Source organism: Brachycentrus maculatus, unplaced genomic scaffold (assembly GCF_059751285.1).
Source record: "Brachycentrus maculatus isolate JH-2025_06_01 unplaced genomic scaffold, ASM5975128v1 h1tg000126l, whole genome shotgun sequence".
Taxonomy (NCBI): domain Eukaryota; kingdom Metazoa; phylum Arthropoda; class Insecta; order Trichoptera; family Brachycentridae; genus Brachycentrus; species Brachycentrus maculatus.
The window spans coordinates 541,950-567,500 of record NW_028280879.1 but is presented as its reverse complement, the minus strand read 5'-3'; the positions used below and the strand labels follow the sequence as shown (position 1 = coordinate 567,500).

Sequence of the window (25,551 nt, the reverse complement as noted above, 5' to 3'; positions counted from 1 at the left end):
GAGGAATGGGATTAGCGGCAACAGGGCGATTTTGTTCATATTCTGAAACTTCAAAATTTCTAAAGATAATTAAAAAAATCGGATATACTTTTGGGAGAATCTATATATATTTATTTAAACAAAGGGGGGTTATTATTATATGACAGTTGTCGTAACTTGAAAATCATAAATAAATTATTTGTATCAATATATCAAATTACTTATTGCGAAATTTCAGTATGAAATTATTGTACATATAACATGTTCAAAAGAAGCTATTTACACGTATCTCTGTTAGTTGATATTCAGAAAAATACATACAATAACACCCCTTATTTTATGGTGTTCATATTTACTATTCAATTAAAAGTTTTATTTTTTTTTTATTTAGAAAAATTATGGGAGATAAACGAGATATACTCGTATAATTATAAAAGAACAGCTCAGTAATTTGCCAAATGATAACAACGCTTGAGCAAGTTAGAGTTAAAAGGATATTCTTTCTTCGACATTCTTTGTCTGGAGTCGAGTCATCAACTGTAAAAACAACGTTAATTCGAGGTTTTACTTCATATGGTATATCTTCTTCTTCTAACCCTTATCCGCACTCAATGGTGCAAAGGGCACTGTATCTCATAAACACAGCGTTATGTTGATCTTTACTTACGCGAAGTACAGTCCAGGGTAATATCTAATAAATATTTTAGTGTAAAATGGGTAATATTAATTTTCATCGGGAGCTCCAGCACGGTAGCTAGCTAAACACGCTAACTATTACAACACGGAGGCGGACAAATGATATAGCGAGTGTTTTTGCCAAGAATTTTCACTCATGAATTACATGAAATTATAGTAACTTTAAACATAAAGAGTAAATCCACTCACAAGTAGGCATAGGCTATTAAACTTATAAAGTTGAAGCCTGAGTAGGGACATGATAAACAGTGTTGCATAAGCCGTAGCTAGATTTCAGAGTCACTTGGACGTTAAGTAATTTAAAAAAAGGACAAATGTTATAATATTTTTGTGTGAAATCAGTAATATTTATTTTCATCGGGAGCTCCAGCACGGTAGCTAGACACGCTAACCATCAGTTTAGAATGGTACAAAATCGCCCTGCGCGGGGTCGGTAAGCACGAAGCAATGTAGGGTGGTCGTGGCATGCGGGGTTAAAATAAGGGTGCATACTTTGTCGCTTCTTTCTTCGTCTTGTGTCGACGGTTCGCCTTATCCGTTAGAGGCGTCTCCCTGACGGCTGGCCAATGCGAGTCGCTATGAGGCGTGGGAGCTTGCACAGGTGATGGCGTGGCGAAAGCGGCAACATTGTTGCACGATGGGATACTAGCAATGGCACAAATAAAACACAGCATTTGCCTTATTGGAGTTGACAAAGCGTTCATCAGTAAATCGTAAGCTGGGGTAACGTATGTCATTCACACATCGGCACAGTCAACATTAACTCAGCAATGGCCGTTTTGTTATTATTAATTAGTTTATTTCAAAATCAAAAGTAAACATAATAGATAGAAGTGGTATTTATGAAATGTCTCGCGGTGACTGGGATAAAAAATATACTGGCCAAACTGTGAGAAGTCTAAAAATTAGAATAAGTGATCATCGCCGTGGACTAACAAGTAATAATTTTTCGGAATTTGCAAATCATATCATGGAAACTAACCACTCATTTGACTCTCATGGACTGAAATTATTACACTTTGATACAAATAAAGGTCAAGATATAAATAATTTAGAAAATTTTGAAATACAAAAAAAAATTAATTCAGATAAAACGTTAATTAATATTATACTGTTTCAAAATACGTCACCATTATTATCAATGTTTCCTTTTACAAAAATCTTGTTCCTTAACACCCCCTCCCACTCCCTTCCCTATATTTATTAACCTATATATACCCCTGAATATATTTCTTGTTCGTTAGTTTTAATTTGTACCAGAAGATGAAAACATCTGTAAGTTTTCGAAACTAGTCGTATATATAAATAAAACTCATTATATTCAAGTGTTTAATTTTAGTAAAGGATATTTCAGGCCCAATATACGATAAACTGCAACATTATTTTCTTTCAACCCAGGTAACATTTAACGTTATTGTTTTATTTTTTGCTTAAAATACCGTTTTTGTTTTTAATTTTGTTTTGGAAATAAATATATTTTTTTGAAAAGAAAACAGTTATTGAAAAATTATTAAAATATTTTTTCAAAATACATTCTTTAAAAAAAATCTAATAGTGCGGGTCGCTTTCTAAATTAGATGTTTGCGAGTATCCTCTTAATAAGATGAAACATTCATATTAACCTTTTTAGGGTCATTTTAAAAATCATCGCTTGTGTAAGCCTAATGTGATTTGATTTTTTGTATCACAAGCTTTAAAACGTCGCGTAACAACGAATAAGGAAGAAGAAACCATTATTTTTAAAAATATATAACAGATTACGATTACGATTTCAAATTAAATCACTTGCGGATACAGTACCTACATCATTTACGAGAGTATTATAAATCATACTTGTATTTACCTTATACTGATATTAATCCAACCCGACGAATAACACACAAAAACCCTTTTTGTTCATCAATTTGAATAAATTTGTACAAAAAGTAACGTACGAGTACATTAATCGCAAAACAAAAAAAACGCATGAACTAAAACTTACATTTTTGGAAAGCAGAACGCGACGACCAAAAACCATACTTTGCCACATGAAATGTGGACAACGTGTACATTTTAAATTAGCAAAATGCATGAGTTTTTTTTCCTCATATTTGTGAAAAAGATAATAATTTTGTCTTATCTTTTTCATTCCCAGTATCGTGAAATGTAATAATAATATCTGCCTAATAAATATGTTCAACACAATTCAATATCTCCTTTATCGAAGATACTGAACATATACTTATGATGTTAATAAGGTACTCCTGAAAACAACGATGAAATTACGTGAAACACGACGTTTATTTATTTTTTAAATATTTTAGCCTATACATATGACCATTGCTTTGTTAATAAAATAATATGTTTTCAAATTCCATTCGTACTTAAGGGTGAAAAAAAATGTGCTCGATGTGATTGTGTACATATATGATAGAACACAATGTTTTTTTGTCGTTTTATTTTACATATTTAAACTATTAAAAATTACTTTAATGTAATCATAAATACGTTACCAATGATAAACCATTTTATTATAATAATTATTCTATGACAAATTGTTAAATGTAATTTTCCGAAAAATAAATTTCAAGAGCTTTGTAAAATTCAGGCGTCATTTTGAAACCAGATCATACCTACTTTATCTCATACCCCCTTGATGCCAAAATATCATACAAAATATATATATTTTAATTGTTAGTATATATTATAAAAATTGAGGTTTATGTTGCATCATAAATCGAGAATCCACATTTCCGACAAGTACAAGTAAAAAAATTATAGCCTATGTTTTTATTATACATATTTATTTAGTAAAATAATTTTTTTCTACTTAAATTTTAGAAGTCTTCTTCAAAAAGGTTCTGAAGATTTGTAATATAATAAAGAGTAATATCGGAAAAAGCTGGGCCTAGGAAAAAAGGATAATCTTACATAAGTTAAAATTGCGTTGAACAAATCAAATTCTACTGTCAATTTTGAAATTTATATCATTTAAAGTACATTTGTATCAAGAATTGATAGCATATATCGCTCACTCCTTTCAAGAACGTCATAAATCAAAAGACTTGATTTTTCAGGAGAACGTTTTTAAAGTTCAAACATAAAATACAATGTATTAAAAATAAATATCAAGCCACTTATTTAACTTTTTAGTGTGCAACAGATCTTTTGAAGTAAAACCTGAATATTTTTTCTCCATTCGAAAAATATTTAGCATATTTAAAAAAAATAATTAAACAATACATTTTCTTCAAAATGCAAAAATAACACTTCTGCCCTGTAGCGGGTAAATATTAAGTTAAAAATATGCCGCTTTTGCTGGGATATAGTACATTTTCTGGGCATTACGAAAACATGCACAACTCAAAATTGACGATTTTTGATTTATGACGTTCTTGAAAGGAGTGAGCGATATGTATATGATCGATGTATAACAAAATGCGGAATCTCAGTCTATAATTAATTCATATGAGTTTCAAAAAGCTGAAAGCATACATAAATATCGTTATTGATATGTAACCCGTCCACAAAGCTCAAAATTGCCACAATCTTACGATAAATACATAAAAATAACACAAATAATATGAAATAAAGAACAAGACTGTAATAGGTAGAAATATGTCTTCTTGATCATTATATCAAGGATGTACATTCGCGAATGAAACATATGTTTGAAATGGAGATATTTTTTAATACAAATGTTTATTAGCGTTCATTTTGATGGGCACTATTAAAAACAGAACACATATTTTCTCGGGCTTAACCAGTAGTCGGTAAACTTATAAGCCGAAAATTAAAATATTTCCTAAGACTCAAATCTATTTGCAATTCTAGTACACCTTCATTATAATTTTAGACCTTTATTAAATTACAGGTACACTCAATAAAACTTGACTTCACACTCAAAAAGGATTTTATTAATTAATAAAAAGAAATAGAATGTAAGGTACCCATAAGAACACTTGTTGAGAATAATGTCACGAATAAATTATTTGAGTAGTATTAAATGGAAGTTACAAAATCGCACCCAATATAACCGTGTGTGTAAAAAAGCTATAAGTGTGTAAAAAAGCTGTAAGTATTGTGAGTGGTAGGCAGGGTTTTAGTGATCTAGAAAAAAAATACCCTACGCCAAACTATCCTACCTAAATTTAAAAAATATTAACAAAATATTTTTAAATTTATAAATATTTAAAAAATATTATTTATTCGAAAAAAATTACCCTACCCCATAAAAAAATTACCCTACCTAAATTATCAGCCGAATAAGTAATTTACCTACCCACATACTATGTTACATATTCGTAAAGTTGCATCGTTTAATAAATATATTCGTAATATAAGTGTTTTCTTATTTCGTTTGATTTTATTTTTTAATGGCAATAATTAAAATCTATGAAAACAATATTTTGCAAGTCATTGTCTTCTTATTGCTGTTAGGTTTAGTTTTAATTTTGTATATTGTAGGAACGTAATCTTTATCTCCATTTCAAAATCAAGAGTTCAATACTTGAGTAATAATATTTTTGATTAGTTCTTTACATTTCTTTAAGTTTTTGAAGGAGTTGTTGATCCGATTATAATTGAAGGTGTCATATAACTATCAAAACTGTACTAAGAATTTAAAATTTATTTTATGACATAAACTCATATATATTTAAGTTAAAACATTATTTGTGTGGTCATCTTTGTTAAAAACTTACATGAGAAAAACAATATTGTTTTATTATGAAACTTGAAATAAGCAAAGTGATTCAGACAGAATTTAAAATAAGTTTACGAGGGAAATATGGTTATCTGGCATTTACGGGGCTGATGACTTGTACTTGGCTGGCTTAAGTTATTACTCTTGTGTAAAGTTTAGCATCATTGAACATCCAAATCGCCTAAAAAGACATAATTTATAGTCTATGTATTTCAACAACCGCTTTCATATGTATTTTGGAGTGAAAACTGAGAAAAAATTAGCTATCTCCTTTTTACCATTGGTGAGAATTATTACTGAAGTTAGAAAGCCTTATCAAAGGTTAAATTGAAATCGAAATGAATCCCTCGCTCTACGATTTAAAAGGTTTCTTTGAGATGTTTTTGAAAGGGATGTATTTCATTTAATCCTATTTTTGTAGGTCTAAGCGGGTCGGTATTAAAAATTTGATTAAAGTTGTGGCAGAAAGGAGAATTAAAAAATAACACTTACTTTAGAACCACAACATAATAATTGATTGATTTTCGTTCAATCTTAATAAATAAAATAAAAATTATATATAAACAGCGCTCTCGATTTCACAAAATCTTAAATGAGTATGTACCTACTTAGCTACTCAATCCTTACCTCTTCGTGAAGTCCTGCTTTACACATTGATTAATTTCGTAAACCCACTTTTAAATTGAATTTGAATGTTGGTTATCTTGCAATCGCATTAAAAAAATATTTTTCGTAAGGATAAAATTATGCTTTCATACATTTTTACATTAATAAAACACAAATTTCGTTATCGATAAAATGCGTCTCCATCTAGGTGTTTCTCGAATTCGGTTGAAATAATATTACCAAAAATAAAAGTGATTTAAAACAAATTTTGTGTTTTATTCATTTAAAAAAAACTTTACCAGAATTGAAGCATTATTTTTCTTACTAGTGCTGTTTAAAAAAATACATGAAAGTATTATGAAATAAAATATATACGCATTTCACTGTCGCATGATAATGTAAATGATAAAAATGATCGCAGAATGACGCTGTTTTGCATTGAGTACTCGGTTATGTATTCGTATTAATTCATTATGTATTAGATGTGAACTCACTCTTCTTTGATTTCCACGATGATTTCGGCTTCTTTAAGGGCCTGTGAGGACTTCTTGACAGCGTCTTCGTTAAGAACCACGGAAAGGATTTGCTCAGCCCTTTCTTCACTCCAGTCGACACTCTCAAGGGCAATGGAGACAACTCGTTCAGGGATACTAACATACTTGTTCTGTAGTTTAATTTTCACTGAAAAAAAAGTACATGTCTCTTTATATGTAGGTAGGTATACTTGTACAATAGAACCGCGATTATCTGGACCCATGGACAAACGATTTAAAAATTAGTGAATGCCCCCCCCCTCCGAAATAAGTACTGTTCATTTAAAAATGGGCAGCTGGAGGTGTTTAAGATGTGGTGCCACAGGCGCATGTTGAGGATTCATTGGTTGAAACAGAGCTGGGGAGTCAAGATGCTTCTAAATAAAGTAACACAATATAAATGTGTCGCCTACTTTAAAAATCCGCCAGATCCATGTAAGTCGATATTACAAAAAATGCAAAATTCTCCGGGTAACATTTATGTTTCAAAGCTTTGTCTATCATTAGATAAAATATTATGAAATGAATTGAATTTGAATTTTAATATGAATTTTCCAATTTTTTAGGAATTTTTTCAGTATGTAAAAAAGGACACGAGACACAAACCGATAATGACGTCATCTTAATTTTTGACCTATCCCCGCTCTCTGATTGGCCGATATGGGTCAGGAGGCAAGTTTCATGAATATCGCGGAATTTGAAATACAACGCTGTTTTTAAGTATGTCGTAGGAGGGTTTTCAAGTATATAAATATTTTAAATAATAAAACCCACAATTGGCATTCCGTAGAGTATTTATTTTAAAATCTTATAAAATTGGATCTGGCGGATTTTGAAAGTGAGCGACACAAATATAGACAGACCAAAATATAAGACGCACAAATGCTGCCATCTTTCCAATAGAGTTGATACAAGTAAACAAGCAATATTATTTTTTGACATCTTATCAAAGATGAAGAAGAATATGGAAGTCTGGGCATTTATGAACATAACTCCTGTAATTGGAGATAATCCAGATTTTGTGAGCGAGTATTTGGACACGCTCAAAATGCTGTAGAGAAGCAATACTTCATGGAAACTCTTTTAAATATCTAGGGATACTAATTCATACATCCAGCAATGGAGAGAGGAATGATGAAGAACAAGATGAAGAATCGGAATAATGTTGACAGATTGTCGTGAGGATAATGTGATAATACCAATCGACTCACGGGCTTGTTTTTCTACGATGCTTTTTAGCCTCGGCGGAGTTTGTGGAGCTTTCGGCGGTGGTTCGTCCTTGTTAGTCAGGGAAAGCCTCGGAGGAACGGTGTCCCTTCTAGAATAGCCCATGCTCAGAAGCTTCTCTCCTGATTTCAGTACGTTGTTGTCCTCACTAGCCAGCACGTCTAATATCAGTGTTTCTTCAGCTTTGGGGAAGACACTTTTCAGGTACCTGAAATGATAAATTCATTTGTCTATCAACGTCACAAGTAGGAGGCTGATCCATCTTAAAAACAGACCACAAGGCCTACACCAAGCAAAAGACGAATGATTAAAATAAACCATCAAAAAAACTTCTATATAGTTTAGTGCCCTAAGCGCCATTCGGTGTGGATAAGGGTACGAAAATCTACATACTCTCAATTTCATGCAGGTCCAAATTGGAACAATTAAGTTTATTTGAGATATTAAATCAAAATTGAGTAAATTTAAAAAAAGTCAAATAAAGTAAAATTAATTAATTAATTAATTAAAAATAAAGTAAAGTAAAATAAATATATGACGCGAAAGTAGTTAGAAATAGGAATAGAGGAGGACCTAGGAAAACTGGGCACTATAAAGTATTTCATGTTACTGAACATAGTTAGATCAGATAAGAATGAAAAGATGCTTGAATGTGGAAGAAGCGAAGATTGTTTGCAAAGACAGAGTGTTGCGGGGTTCTATCTCTCTGCCTACCCCTGAGGTTAAGGCCCAGTATTCGATAAGTCGCAAGTTAATTTTCTCTAAATCCTGGTTGCATTTTACGTATTTTTTTTCTTTTTTAAATCACCGTTGTAGTATTGGAAAAATACTTTTTTCATCGAAATAATTATATGGTTTTGAAAACAAAAGAGTTATGAAAAGAAAAAAAGTGTAATACAATATGAGGAGGTCCTCATCAAAAAGTTACATTTCCAATATTGCACAAAAAGTCCTTAAAATGCAAATCTTAATTAAAGTTGCGACAAAACGAGACTTATCCTGTGTTAAACCAATATGAAATCATTAAATCGCACCAAAGCATAACAATTTTACAAACTGGAATTCATGATTACTTAAAATCATTTATAATTGAAATGTAACGTTAACATATCCAATACAAATTCTTTAAAAGAATCGGTCGTAAATAAACTTGTAACCTCTTTCGCTGATTGAATTCTGTGTTTGCGAGTATGGCCTTAAGCGAGGGATGCTTAGAAAGTTTGCAATTTATTCAATTTTTCAATTTCAATTTCAATTTATTCAACAAAAAAATATAATGTATCCATAACAAACAATATTCAAGGCGTATTTATTAAAATACGCAAGAAGATTTAAAGGTATAGAAGAATCCCGCTTCGGAAAAATCCTTCACACACATGGAACAGATCAATATCCAATGTGATATTGTTCAACATAGCAGTAGCTCTTCCTACAGGCATAACCATCGGCAGGTTGGTCCTGTGTATAGGAATGTGGAACAATCTATGTCGACGCTGTCTAAGGTAACTATCGGGAACATATAGACCAATGTTCCGGATAATTTCAGGATTATCGATCATACCGCGCAACAATCGATAAAAATGCGTAATCAAATACACATTCCTTCTAGTTTCTAAACTATTGTAGCCAAGCATACCCTGGAGAAACTCGATCTCTGTATTGCATTGCAATACAGAGATTAATGCAATGCAATGCATTTTTTTTTAAATTACCTAACGTCTAAGTGACGTCTAAGTGAAATCTAGCTACGGCTTATGCAACACCGTTTATCATCTCCCTACTCAGGCTTCAACTTTATAAGTTTCATAGCTTTCCTACTTGTGAGTGGATTTACTCTTTATGTTTAAAGTTACTATAATTTCATGTAATTCATGAGTGAAAATTCTAGGCAAAAACACTCGCTATCTCGCTAGGGGCATGTTGCAATGCAGTTCGTGACGCACCTAAGTTTCATCTTGGGCGACGTGTTCGGCCTGGCGCGCGGCGAGCCGACGCAGGTGCCGCTGGCGCCCGAGTGCGGGCGCAGGGGCGGCGAGGCGCGCGGCGAGCCCCCCAGCGAGCCCCCGCCCGGCAGGCTGCCCAGCGCGCCGGCCAGCCGCGACAGCCCCGCGGGGGGCGTGCTGAAGGGCCCCGGAGTGCTGATGGGGTGCTTCTCTACCTGCAGGGCGCTTATCACCACGGCCTCGCGGTTGTAGTACCTGGACACATATAAAACAAATAAGTATAATAAAACCCTTATCCGCACCCCAATGGTGCATAGGGCACTGTGTCATATAAATGCAGTGTTATCTTGATCGCTTACGAGTGAAGGAAAGGTGATCAGCCCTCCGCTTCAGGCACCAGTCCATGGTAATATTGAATAAATGTTACAATGAAAAAATCACTTATATTTATTTTACCCCCCTTGGGAATCGAACCCGGGACCTCCAGAACGGTAGCCGAGCGTGCTGACTATTACGACTGACGAGTGTAAATATAGAAATAAAACACTTGTATAAGACCAGTCTTTCTCAAAGTGTGGCGCTGTGGCAACAGGGGGGTTAGGAGCCCACATTTTTTTAAAATCATTTATTAAATCGTTTTAATTAGAATAAAAGATACCCTTAATATTATAAAGTTGCGTTTTGATTGATCCCACTGGTAGCAAATAAGAAAGTAAAACACTAACTTATTCAACAAAATCTTGATATGAAAAAATAAAATACTGCCTTCTTTAACAAAATCTAAACCATTTGCTTCTTCAACAAAATCTCGATATGAGATAATAAAACACTTACTTCTTCAACAAAATCTTGATATGAGATAATAAAACACTTACTTCTTCAACAAAATCTCGATATGAGATAATAAAACACTTACTTCTTCAACAAAATCTTGATATGAGTTTCGCTGACGGTGGGGAACATGGTGCTGATTTTGGTGACGAGCGCGTCAGTGTCCGTGGCCAGCGTGATGTGGCTGTCCTGGGGCTTGCTGTAACTGGCTGCGCTGAACACCCTGCTGACGGGGCTGTCCTGCGGCCGCGAGCGCGTGATGATGGGACTTCCCTTGGGCGTGAGGCTGAGCGTGCGCCCCAGGACGGGGCTTCCGCCGGACAAGGGACTTCCGTTGGATCTTCCACCCATCTCCTGCTATAGGAAGTACAAATAAGTCATAAAAGTGGTATTACACAAAGTAAATAATGGTTGGTATTCATTCAAACCCTTATTTAATTCAATTCAATTTATTTATTTATTTTATAGTTAATATACACATTACAAACTTAAATTTAAATCGTATACATTAACAAAAATAGAAAGTAATCATGAATACTATTGCTAAAGGTGTAGAAAAATCCCGCTTTGGAAAACTCCTTCAGACACATGGAACAGATCAATATCCGATGAGATATTGTTCAACATAGCGGTAGCTCTCCTTACAGGCATAACCATCGGCAGGTTGGTCCTGTGTATAGGTAACTATCGGGAACATGCAGACCAATGCTTCGAATAATTTCAGGATCTTATCCGCACCACAGTGGTGCATAGGGCACTGCATCACATCACCTTTCCTTCATGATCACCTTTCCTTCACTGATCACCTTTCCTTCATGTGTTAACTTGATAATAACTATTATACAGACCTGAATGATGGAAGTTTAACTTCTGAAACATGTAGTCTATAATAAAACTCAAGTGGTAAAAAACAAGTGTTTTCTTTAATCATTGTAATATGTCTTACCACAAAGTTAATGCCGAAACAATAAATAAAATAGCTTAAATAATAAAAATGAAAATAATGTTTCTGGCGTTTCTCATGTGTGTGATTATAATCCAGGATTTGGACCTCACACACTAATAACAGAGATTCTTCTCAATAAAAAGCTTCTTTTCTTCTCACCAATAGATGTCTCTAGTGAAGTTCTAGTGATTCAAAAACAATGTTTCAAAATTGGTTCATATATATAGAACTTCCAAGAATTTGAGTAGTGTGGTTGTCAATAATTGGTATAATTGGTGAATGTTACACGTGCGCTAAGTGATCACTTAAACCAGCCTATGACGATCGTCAGCCCCGTAAATGCCCAGACTTTTATATTCTTCTTCATCTTTGATGAGATGTCAAAAAATAATACATAATTGTTAACTCAAACAGATTTTTTGAGTCTACTTTGTTGGAGTTGGATCTACTCAAAAAAGCTGTGAATTAAAACAAATTTAATTAAAATAATAAAATGATAAAATAATAATAATTAAAATAATAATAAAATAATACATTTAATTAAATAATTTAATTTAATTAAATTTTAAGAATTAAAACATAAGTTACATATTTCCTTTATAGATTTATCAACATCGCAACACATCACGTTGATCATGAATACTGTTAAGATGTTAGATCTCTTCTAAGTAAGTGCAAAGTATCCAGTTTATAGTAGCCTGTGAAATTTTAGAATAATAACAGACTAACATATCGCTCACTCCTTTCAAGAACGTCATAAATCAAAAATCGTCGATTTTCAGTTGTGCATGTTTTCGGAATGCCCAGAAAATGTACTATATCCCAGCAATAGTGGCATATTTTTAACTTAATATTTACCAGCTACAGGGCAGAAAGTGTTGTTTTTGCATTTTGAAGAAAAGGTATTGTTTAATTATTTTTTTAAATGTACTAAATATTTTTCAAATGGAGAAAAAACCTTCAGGTTTTACCTAAAAAGATCTGTTGCGCAGTAAAAAGTTCAATAAGTGGCTTGATATTTATTTTAAATACATTGTAATCTATTTTTAAACATTAAAAACGTTCTACTAAAAAATCAAGTTTTTTGATTTATGACGTTCTTAAAAGGAGTGAGCGATATGTCAATATGTAATAAATAGCTTGCAAGTGGAAAAATCCAGATTTGTGAACATGGCACAATGTGTGATTTGTGAACATTTAGGCGCAAAAAAATCTAAAACAAAAACAAAAAAACAACGACAAAAAACACTGAAAATATTTTGAAGGATGTGATTACTTACCAGTATTTGCTTGGGGATGGCCTTGGGGCTGTACGTGGTGGGGTAGGGCGGGGGCTGGAAGGCGTGCTGCGGGGGGAGCGGCGAGGGGTACGGGTACACGAGGTAAGGCGACGCGTGCCCCGGCAACTAGCGGCACAATCAACCAATTAGGGCACACAACGTCACAACCAATTAGGGCACACACTGCCAACTTCACAACCAGCCAGGGTGCAGAGCATCTACGTCACCGCCAGTTGGGGTAAGCAATGTCAACACCACAACCACCCAGGGTGCAGAACATCTACGTCACCACCATTTGGGGTAAGCAATTTCAACACCACAAACAGCTAGGGTGCAGAACATCTACGCCACAACCAGTTAGGGTACGCAATGCCAACACCACAACCGGCTAGGGTACACAATAAGTACATAATTCTAACATCACAACCAGCCAAGGCACAGAACATCTACGTCACCACCGGTTAGGGTGTGCAATGTTAATACCACATACAGCTAGGGTACAGAACGTTACGTCACATCCAGTTAGAGTATGCAATGTCGATACCACATACAGCTAGGGTACATAACATCTACGTCACAGCCATTTAGGGTACGCAATGTCAACACCACAACCACTACGAGTACACATTTAGTTAGGGTACACAATGGTAACATCACAACCAGCCAGGGTACAGATCGTCTACGTCACCACCAGTTAGGGTAAGCAATGTCAACATCACAACCAGTCATCTAAGTCACCACCAGTTGGGTGGGGTATGCAATGTCAACTCCACAACCGGCTAGGGCACACAACGTGAACCTCACAATCAGTTGAAGTACACAGTTGTAGCGTCACAACCAGCTGGGGTACAGAACATCTACGTCACAACCAGTTAGTGTACGCAATGTCAACATCACAACCAGTTAGGATACAAAACTCCAGCCCAACGATCAGTTAGGGTACACTGTGCCAACAACAAAATCAGTCCGGGCGCATAGCGTAATTGATATGATAAACAATTAAGCATTCAATCAGTCGGATATCTCATTCAATTGCAATATATGTAATACATGCATTACCAGAATGTGAGTGTGTGTGTGTGTGTGTGTGTGTGTGTGTACGAGCATGTATGTACACACATCAATAACAGGTCAAGGAGAGTATCGTTGATCGAACAACTAGCAGGTGAAATGGAAGAAAGAATAATATGGTATACGTAGAGTAAATCCCAAAGCTAAATTCTTATAATTCGTTCAATTTCATCCGGTCAATAGAGTCTTTTCAAAAATCGGAAATAACGTTTAAACGTATGTGATATTGGAGAAAAAAAAAGTATAAACATTCTGTTTTCATTTGTAATTCAATTCAGTTTTATTTAATTATCTGTTGTTTTTTGTAATTAGTCGAATATCATGTAGTATGCAGAAAGGAACCAGTCCCCATCGAACTCCGAGTTAGTTAAGTCAAACTATATATATATATCGTGGTCATACAGGAGAAAGTGGATTTTTTTACAAAAACATGATCATTGACTATTTGATATCTTAACAGCTTAATATTGCTCTAAAAAAATCCCAAAGGATTTTAAACTTGGAAAAATTGATATATAAAATTGTTAAAAATGACTAACTGCATACATGTTTATTTTCTTGCCAAGGAAAAGTGACTTAAATAGCCCTCCTGAACATTTAACGTTTTGTTAGTTGGTCACTTTCTCCTGTACGACTACGATATATATATATATATATATATATATATATATATATATATATATATATATATATATATATATATATATATATACACATGCGTTGGAACGCAATAAAAACTTATTCATTAAAATTAACAGTTAACGGTTAGTAGATTTAAAGGCTTCAATTTGACAGGGTGTGTTTCTAGTGTGAATAAACATGAAAAAACCTATCTGTATTTAGTATCACGTTTATAAATGTTTTAGTTTAATAATTTCTATAATAAAAAATGCATGTTGAGCACCGTATACGAGATAAATGGGAAACTTCTTAAAATATAAAGAATGAGAGATTATTTAATACTATATATTTAAGAGACAGAGAAGGAGCATCTCAATATAAATACATCAATACAAAATTTGCATTAAAAATATTCAGTTTATACAATATTTACACTGCCATTGATCAGTGTTTTAATTGACAATACTGACAATAACGGTTTTTTGTGATAATTGAAATATGAGATAAATATGTCCGCGCTTCGATATTTTAACGATGACGAGAAAAAATGGATCCATTGTATTATCAATTAGTAACTTAAAATCATATTTCTCATATGTAAATGTATATTAAATTTTTAAATGATCTATTCATGATTTTTTTCAAGTCATCTCAACTAAAAAAAATATAATTTATGGAGTGACTCCTTTCTGCATAACGCCCAGCCAATGTCAACGGCAGTTCCATCAAAAAATCGCAGCGTTTGAAAATGTCGCTATGAAAATAATTAGAAATATCCAGGGCTTTTTTCATGTAATGCGGTGGAACGGCGTTCCGGCACCTTTTTTAAAGGATATATATATTTTTTAATTCTCAAAATCAATAACGCAATATGCATTTATATAATTCGTCAAAATGTGGTAATAAAATATGGTATTATTACGAATGTTTAAATGATATTTGAATATGTTTTTTAAAGTAAAAAGCTTGACATGAGTGAGTTAATGGACCTTTTTTTATAAAGCCCTGGAAATATGTATATTTTCAACGTTTAAAAAAATTTTATATTTGAAAAGACCCTATTGAATTGAATGTAAGACCAACAGATTTCTGACCCAAAAAGTGTCATATACCAACATATGTCAGCAATATCAGAATCATATAATTTTCATATGAAATGGTTTTCTTCTGATGGAATTTTTTCCTAACAAATTTCAGTGCGAGGTGCATTTATTTCATAAAAAGTTGTTACGTATTTATATGAGATTCAACCTTAACCTGGCGTGCATTTATCATGGTAGGTATATTATGTTTATATATATATATATATATATATATATATATATATATATATATATATATATATATATTTATATATATATATATATATATATATATATATATATATTAATATATATATATATATATATATATATATATATATATATATATATATATATATATATATATATATATATATATATATATATATATATACATATATATATATATATATATATATATATATATATATATATATATATATATATATATATATATATATATATATTAATATATATATATATATATATATATATATATATATAAATATATATATATATATATATATATATATATATATATATATATATATATATATATATATATATATATATATATATATATATATATATATATATATATATATATATATATATATAAATATATATATATATATTTATATATATATATATATATATATATATATATACATATATATATACATATATATATATATATATATATATATATATATATATATATATATATATATATATATATATATATATTATTAAAACATTTAACTTGTTAGGGCGAAACACATACCATTTTGTGGTTTTGGAAATAATGAAGAAAAAAACTAAAAATAATTATACAATAAATAACGATCAAACAACATTACCTGCTGAGGCAAAAAGTCCACTGAATACTGTTGGTGATTTATGTGGGTTTGTTGTGATTTTTGGCGAATTCTCGGGTCTTCCCAGCTCGTCATTTTGGTCAAATAATTTATATAGTAGCTGAAATATAAAACAATACTTCAAGCATGAGTATAAATTTAATATATTGAAAGTTTAAATACAAATATATTTGGGAATAAATAAAAACAAACGCGGTTGAACTTGAGCGCGTAATACATCAAATTGCAGGCAGTACAAAACGGTCGCAATAGGTTCCAGTCAATGGGAAATAGTTCATTTTTATGTATTCTACTCACTGTTTTCCAGATCTTTTGTCGAATTTGCACTCCCATCCGGGAGGGAATATGTTTTGATCAATATTTTCAGTCATTTTGTTTGATTTCGTCCGCAAGGCGAACGGTACAAGCGCTGTCAGGTGCAACACTACGGCGGAGAGAAATAAGATCAATAATGCGCTTGAATGTGCCCTCCCCAAGCGACGCGTCGCTGCCACGGCTACCCTGCCCACCCCTTCGGTCGGGGAGAAAGTTTAGCTGAAAATGACGTCATTCTAGTATCGCGAGCGTGTGTGCGCTTAGTCTTGTAGTTAGATTCATGCGTCCTTTTCAACGCTAGACGAGTATACTCGTATATTCAACTTGACTCTTTTCTTATAATATTATTTAATTAATATACTATGTAATAAATATATCTTATAATAAATATATCTTATAATATTATATAATATAACATTGAATTTATAATTTTTATTTATTTATGTTAATATCTAAACATAGCTGACGAAAAATATTGAAGTCTGGGTATTACTTACTGGGCTTACAATCTATCATAGGTTGGTATATGTGATCACTTTTCACTTCGTACATGTGCAACATTCACCATAGTACCCATAATATATATGTTCTTAAACAATAAATATATATGGATATATATATATATATATATATATATATATATATATATATATATATATATATATATATATATATATATATATATACATATAAAGAGTAATTTTTTACGTAAAGCGATCACGTGATAAAGTGACCTTTTTCTGAATTCTAAATTCGAAATCGGTTTTTCGGTAATAGCATATTTTTCGCATTTTTACACCGTGTTTAAAAAAATTGCTTTGTGGATTTTACTATACCAGGCGCACAGAAATCGACGGAGTAATTTTTCAACATACATACCGTAGTCATACAGGAGAAAGTGACCAACTGCAGTTTTTACAAAAACGTGATTATTAACTATTTGACATCTTACTAGCTTAATACTGCCCTGAAAAAAATCCCAGAGCGATTTTTAACTTGGAAGAATAATATTTTGACTTGTTAAAAATTACTAACTGCATTGATGTTCATTTTCTTTACAAGCAAAAGTGACCAAGTGACACTTGGACATTATTGCCTGTTGTAACAATTTTCAACGCCATGAAGTTATTTATAGTTCTGTATGAAACATTTGACATTTAAATATTTCTAGAGAAACAAAGTGACTAAATTCAAAGTCAAATGGCCAGTAGAGGAAATTATTGATGAAAATATGTAAAAATCAAGAAAGAGTGATCCATATAATGTACATGAATTAAGATTTGACGATATGTTAGATCTCAAATCTTCTTCTAACCCTTATCCGCAACTAATGGTGCATAGGGCATTGCATCGTATTGATGCAGTGTTATCTTGATCGTTACTTACATGAAGGCAGGATGATCACTCCTGCGCTTCAGGGACCAGTCCAGGGTAATATGAAATAAATATTATAGTGTAAAATCACTAATATTTATTTTCAACCCCCCCTGGGAATCGAACCCGGGCTGGAGGACAGAGCACCAGAACCAAACTTAGATTCTGAATCTGAGTCAGAATAATACTTCTTTACTTTTTGTATATTTATTAAAAAAAAGTTATGTTATTTAAAATATATATGTTATGTTACCAGCTAGTTTATTTTCCAAAAAAAAGTTTCTTTCTTAATTTAAATTAATAAAATAAAATGCTTTGAATTAAACTTTTGTATCTGTAACTAACGTTTCCGTTCTCATTCTAAGAATCAAAAGTGACTTATCTGCATTTTTTCCTAAATTTTTGCCAGGAAAAAGTGACCAACTGCTTTAAGTAATTTTAAAAACTTTAGGATGTAAATTTTCAAAAATATTTTTTACTCATTTCAATATTGGTAAACATGTCTTTTCACACAAAAATAATCACAATCGTGAATACATTATTTCTTTGTTTTTAATTGATAACAAAAGTGTAAAAACGTTTAAATGGCCCTCCTGAACATTTTACGTTTTGTCAGTTGGTCACTTTCTCCTGTACGACTACGATACATATTTAGCACTTGAGTTAACCCAAGTAGTTAAAAAGTGTTTTTCTTTTACAATTTCATCATGTCTCACCACAAAGTGAATGCCGAAACAATAAATAAGACATATTTAGCTTTTGATTCACTAGTATGGAATTTGAATTAAGGCTTAATATTTTGCTTTGTGGATTTACTAAACTAAATTAATTGCTAGTAAATTACTGTATGGAATATATGAAGCTTTAATTAATAAAAATGAATACTAAGAGAGTACAAACAACACAAATCTCAAAGGTAAACACTTATTTGAAAAGTACTATTAAATGGCAAATGTGATTCCTTTTCAAAAGCTCACTGAAAAAAAAAACTTCACTCACAGGTCCGCAGTCACAACAGTACAAATATATATCCAGCCAAATTACAGAGAACCGCTGAGATTTAGGTTTTTAATTAAAAATAGTAAAATTGTCACCTTTCAATCTGCAGAAAGCAGTCGCATCGATGGCGATGTCCGAAATTTTTAACTCAAATGCAATTTTTTATTAAAACACCGTTTTTGTTTAAAAAAAAAAGTTTTTCTTAGAAATAAATATACCGTTTTGAAATTGAAAGAGTTATTAAAATATATGGGTTAAAAAAATATTTTAAAAATACATTCATTTGCCAAATTCCAACATACAGTGGAACCTCTTATAACAAGTATTTCGCATAACAAGCATAAAAATGTGAAAAAGTTACTCCTTTAACGAGGAAAATTTCGCGTAACGAGTTACAGAGAATGGGCAAGTTCATTTTTCACGACATTCCCTTGTGATCCGGGGCTTAACGAGCGTTTCGCTTAGCGAGATTTTGGAACGAATTATGCTTGTAATGAGAGGTTCCACTGTATACTCGAAAAAATAAATCCGCCGCACCTCAGACGTACGATCCATCGGGAACTGACACTGTATAATCTGAGAAATCGAAGCCAAGCTTAGTTATTAATAGTTACAAAAAATACTAAGAACAACATTTTTATTTGTTTTTCATTTTTTTTAAATCTTGTAAGAAAAAATTAATCAATTGAGTCGACGAATTTTTAAGCGAATAATTGTACGATAAAAATGTATATTTTTTAAAATATATATTTTAGATTTATATATTTGAATAGCTTGTTTAAAAATGCATTTTTATCATTATTTTTGTCCGCTAATTAAAGGAAATACTTTCACTCGAGTTCCTTTTTTCCTATAAAAAAAAATGCAAAGCAATTTTTCCCTAACAACAGTTTGATCACTAGAGGAGCGCAATTTGATTTTTTTTAAATCCATGAATTAGAAAACGTTTAAAAATTTAATATTACAATAATATGTTACGGCTAATCCTAGAATACGAAGTAAACCTCGGTTTATCTGGATTAACTTAGCATTACCCAATTCTGTTGGGTAAACTTCGTAAAACTGACAAAAATATAATTGAATTCGCAATTTTTACCCTTGTACACCTAGGACTACTACTTAATGCTGATTAGATAATGTTAACAAGACCAAATTACTGACAGCATAAAGTTTTATTTCAATAATTTAAAGACGACAAAATAATTAAATTCGTAATGAAATTTAAATATAGTTGTCGCCAGATAACCTTTCCATTCTCTCATGGACCTCTTCTTCTTCTTCTTCTTTTAGACCCTAAGGATCTATTTGTGCCTTCACTTGTAGCTCTTGGGATGTTGACTCCCAGCTGTCTTTCCACCTTTTGGAGGTCTGCCTGGGGGTCTGCGTCCTTCAGGGATTCCTTGAAGGGCGATACGTGGAAGTCTGTCATCTGACATTCTGTTTACATGATCATTCCAGTATCATCTGCATCTCATGGACCATGGTGGAAAAATATAAATACTTTAGAATTTATTTTTAACATCATTTACTCGAAGTTTTGATTTGAACATAGGCACATGAATAATAAAGCGACAGTGTAATGAATAGGTTTCTTTTTTAGTCTGAGAGTTTAATATAAAAACGTAGACAATATAAGTAGAGTCGGGGCAAAGGAATATTTAAGCCAAATATTTAAATTCATATGTTTTAATATTTTAAAAAAAAAAACGTAAAAAAGTACCACATATTGTATAGTAAATTTACAAAAAAACTAATCTAACTTTACCCGGCCAGTGTCGGGTAGACCTAGATATACATAGAAAAACTGCAAATTCAAATTTACTTTTGAAAACACTTGTTTTTTACCACTTGAGTTTTATTATAGACTACATGTTTCAGAAGTTAAACTTCCATCATTCAGGTCTGTATAATAACTAAATATGTAGTCTATAATAAAACTCAAGTGGTCAAAAACAAGAGTTTTCTTTAATCATTGTAATATGTCTTACCACAAAGTTAATGCCGAAACAATAAATAAAATACTACTCAACAGGATTTGGGTAATGATAAAGTTAACCCGGATAAACCTACGTTTACTTCGAATCTAGCATTACAAGGAGTAGTAATTATATAAAAAATTTGCCCGGTTTTCGGAAATATTTTTTTAAAATAATTCATACCTTTCACATCACCCAAGTCATACCGAGAATACATTGTTTTTAGCTTGTGGATTATACCAGGCACACAGAAATCGACGGAGTAATTTTTCATGACATATTTTTATAAGTGTTAGTTCCATGCTCTATGAAATATTTGAAGCTTGAAGTTTTGCTTTGTGGATTTTACACCAGGCGCACAGAAAACAACGAAGAAATTTTTATTTAGTTGTTTGTTCTCCACTATGGAAAAAATGTTTTTTGCAACATAAATAGCCAAAAAAATTAATGTTGCCCAAAAGGAAATATGAACACCAAGCAAACACACACGCACACACACACATATACACACTTTTTGTATATTTATTTATTTATTTCCACAATCACATGGTAACCGAGAAAGAAGAGAATCTTGTTTAAGGAAGTTTTGCATTGTGGATTTCATTATACCAGGCGCACAGAAATCAACGGAGTAATGTTTCATCGACGGAGTAGTCGTTGTTGTTGGTATGGAATTTTGATGAAACTCGCTTTATGGATTTTAAACCAGGCGCACAGCTATCGGTGGAGTAATGTTTCACGTAGTCGAGTTCTGCTTTTGTGTTTGATAATTTCGTTGTGTGTATGGAATATTTGTTTGGATCTGACGTATTTTATTAATATATTGTTTTTAGTTTTCTAGTCGACTGCTTTTCTTTGCCCTTTTTTTTCTTTTAATTTGGAAATTTTACATAAAACAGTTACATAAATTTACAATAATGAGTGACAAAAAAATGTATTTGCAACAATCCATTTACGAAATTTCACATGTCATTAAATGTAAATACCTGGAAGAGGAGCGGGAGTAAGGAAAAGAGGAAAAGGGAAAGATCAAAGCTTAAGACAAATTATATTAAAATTGGGACACACCATGATGTAAATACCGACTTGCTATGTATCGCAGTGCTGATAACGTCGAGCAGAAGATATCAAAATTCCAATACACATCGTTGAGAAATTTTGATGAACGATAAATATTGGAACCTTGTTTAGAGTAATAGAGAACTAAGTAGAGAACCTTGTTCTACTCGTGGTAAAAGCTAATTATTTATTTTAAATTATTATTTATTAAGGGAAATTATTGCATCATTCAATTATCTCTATACACATTATAATTTTTACATATTTTTAATAAATACCTCATGATCTGTTCGGCCATTTTGAAACTGTTTAAAACTGTCTTCACATGCTGAAACAGTTGTCTACAATATTTTGAGTGTGTCCAAATACTTGTTCACAAAATCTGGATTTCCATATTATTTTTTGACATCTCATCAAAGATGAAGAAGAATATGGAAGTCTGGGCATTTACGGGGCTGACGACCGTCATAGGCTGGTTTAAGTGATCACTTTACACACTTGTAACATTCACCAATTCTACCCATTATTGACAACCACACTACTCAAATTCTTGGAAGTTCTTTACATCTCACCAATAGATGTCTCTAGTGAAGTTCTAGTGATTCAAGAACAAGGTTTCTAAATTGGTTCATATTTACAGAACTTCCAAGATTTTGAGTAGTGTGGTTGTCAATAATGGGTAGAATTGGTGAATGTTACACGTGTGTAAAGTGATCACTTAATCCAGCCTATGACGGTCGTCAGCCCCGTAAATACCCAGACTTCCATATTCTTCTTCATCTTTGATGAGATGTCAAAAAATAATATGAAACAGTTGTCGTTTTTTTAAAAGAATAACCTGCAACGTCTCTACTTTTATAGGCTTGTCTACAGGTAGGATAGTAAGGCTGGGTAAGGTAAATGTGAAAAACACATCACAAACACCCAGATCAATTGAAAATAAATCATTCATGAATTCATTTTCCAACTGGCGGGATTCGAACCAGAGATGCCAGTTTCGCAATCGAGCGTCTACCGAAGTACGGCGCCTGTCGTTGATAAAATACGTTAACTCATAGAATTATAAATTTTGTAGATTTGTTTTTTGAGTCAATGATATTTCACAACATTTTGAGTGTGTCCAAATACTTGTTCACAAAATCTGGATTATTTATCTGATTATACTACCTGATTTTCATCTCACCAATAGATGTCTCTAGTGAAGTTCTAGTGATTCAGGAACAATGTTTCAAAATTGGTTCATATATATATTGTAGAACTTCCAAGAATTTGAGTAGAGTGGTTGTCAATAATGGGTAGAATTGGTGAATGTTACACGTGTGTAAAGTTATCACTTAAACCAGCATATGACGGTCGTCAGCCCTGTAAATGCCCAGACTTCCATACTGTTCTTCATCTTTGATGAGATGTCAAAAAAATATATAAAATACAAAATAAAATATAAAATAATATGACAATGATATTTCTCTAAGCAGAGATGTGCATTCTATGTATAAAGGCCTACTAAATACATACTAATGCCTTCTAAATACATACTAATTTCAATGACAATCATATATTTGATTTTTTTAATAATTTTTTTTATATTAAGCTTCCACACAAAGGCCTCCCTTTTGGACTTCTACAGTTCTCTGTTGGACGCGACTCTCTTCCAGTGCTCTTTTCCACATTCCTAATGTCATCATGGCACATCTGCCTCATTGCTTGGTTGGTGCCCATTCAGTTCAGCCATGACATCAGAAATATATGTCATATTTTTAGCCCTATGGTAATTTCCATATGTCATATTTTTGGTTCACAAGGGATGGAAAAGTGGATAAGGATATTAAGAGAAGAGTGAATGCAAAGAATGAAATAAATGGTGCTTTGAACAGAGTGATTGTAAATAAAAATATGTCCATGGAAGCCAAGCTAGAGCGGTTCACAACGGCGTGCTGGTACCGACACTAATGTATGGAAACGAAACATGGAACTGGCAAAGGAAGGATGAAAGCAGAATTAACGCTGTTGAAATGCGCTCCCTCAGACAAATATGTGGAAAATCATTGAATGACAGAATTAAAAACGAAGATATAAGAAAGGAATGTAAGGCTGAACAAGGAATAATTTAAAATATTAGGAAGAGTTTTTGGACATGTTGAGCGAATGGATAACGAAAGAATGACTAAGAAAATATATGCGGCCAATGTAAGAGGGAAAACAGAACGAGGACGACTCTAAAATCTGGCGGTGTCAAAAGTCTGCGTAATCGGAGGGCATGTATGACTAGATGTATGGATGTGAAGGAGGCGAGGAGTGTATGTCAGGACAGAAGACTGTGGCGTTTCATCCTTTCTGCCTACACTTGCGGGGAAACGGCGTGATGGTAGTAGTAGTAGTAGCAATTACATATATTTATTTAATCAATCCTGAATTCGCTCCTAGTGTCTAAATCATCTCAAAGAATCGATCTTTTCAATTACCCGTTTCTCAGCCTTGTCTTTTATTATGTCATAGCATATGTCGATCTTTACCACACATTCGTTTAAGGGATTGTATTAGGTGTCCTGTGTAATAAGTGTGCAAATCTGTAAGTTAAGGTGTAAATAAATCTCAATGCAAAAAATATTTTGTCTATACTACTTATTAGATCGAATGCGTCCCGTTTATAACTCACACAAAAAAAGGTACATAACATTCGTATCTTAGTTTATCCAGCATGCATAGGAATTGATAATGTCTTTTGAAGCCGTATTTTATTTTAACGATCCTTGCCTTTCTCCTTCAATCCGGCGTCTTTACCGTCAACCTGTAGGTTTTCTACCAGGAGAACATACGCGTATAGGAGTAAAATGTTTCATTGAAATTAGTTCTCGAAATGCCCAAAAGATGGCCGATGAAGTACCGTTTTAAATAATCGTTTTACCATGAACGCAGTTTACGTTTTTACCGACACGGTTCCGAGTTCTGCCGCATAATAATTGATTATTCGATGGCGCTCGCCGACATTGAACTCTGCAGAATGTACGAACACCAAAATTACTCCATCGAGTTCTGTGCTCCTGATATAATCCACAGAGCAAAACTTCTTAAGTGAAGTGAAAATATGCGTTATTTATTTATTTATTTTTATTACCGACCGAAACTGGGTGATTTTTTTAATTTGGAATTTTTATAAAACTGTTTATTATTCATTTATAAGCGTTCATGGATTTTAAACAAAGATTGAAAATAAAACAGGATAAAATATTTTATCGTGTTTTATTAGGATATATAAAGGATCAAACTGTTTGTTTGTTGTAAGGGACAAAGAACAATGGGCTTTGCATTTTTTTAATGAAAATACATGTTCCGATAAATGAATTCATCAAGTGAACGTAGTTCTTTAATTAGCGGACACAAACAATGATAAAAGCGCATATAAAAACAAATTTTACAAATGCAAATCAAACCAAATTTTGTTTTATTTCCC

At 32.4% G+C, this 25,551-nt stretch overlaps 1 protein-coding gene across 1 annotated transcript in view; it reads right to left on the bottom strand.

The window, feature by feature from the left end:
• The window catches only part of LOC148309368 (uncharacterized), a 19,431-nt gene extending 6,122 nt beyond the window's left edge, over nt 1-13,309 (bottom strand). Inside the window, exons 1-7 of the mRNA XM_088260192.1 lie at nt 13,304-13,309; nt 12,726-12,851; nt 10,585-10,856; nt 9,669-9,923; nt 7,710-7,933; nt 6,460-6,646; nt 1,168-1,320 (exon numbers count right to left, since the gene is read on the bottom strand). Of these exons, the coding sequence (XP_088116318.1) occupies nt 1,168-1,320; nt 6,460-6,646; nt 7,710-7,933; nt 9,669-9,923; nt 10,585-10,856; nt 12,726-12,851; nt 13,304-13,309 (1,223 nt within the window). The remainder of the gene's footprint in view (nt 1-1,167; nt 1,321-6,459; nt 6,647-7,709; nt 7,934-9,668; nt 9,924-10,584; nt 10,857-12,725; nt 12,852-13,303) is intronic.
• Between the last annotated feature and the right edge of the window lie 12,242 nt (nt 13,310-25,551).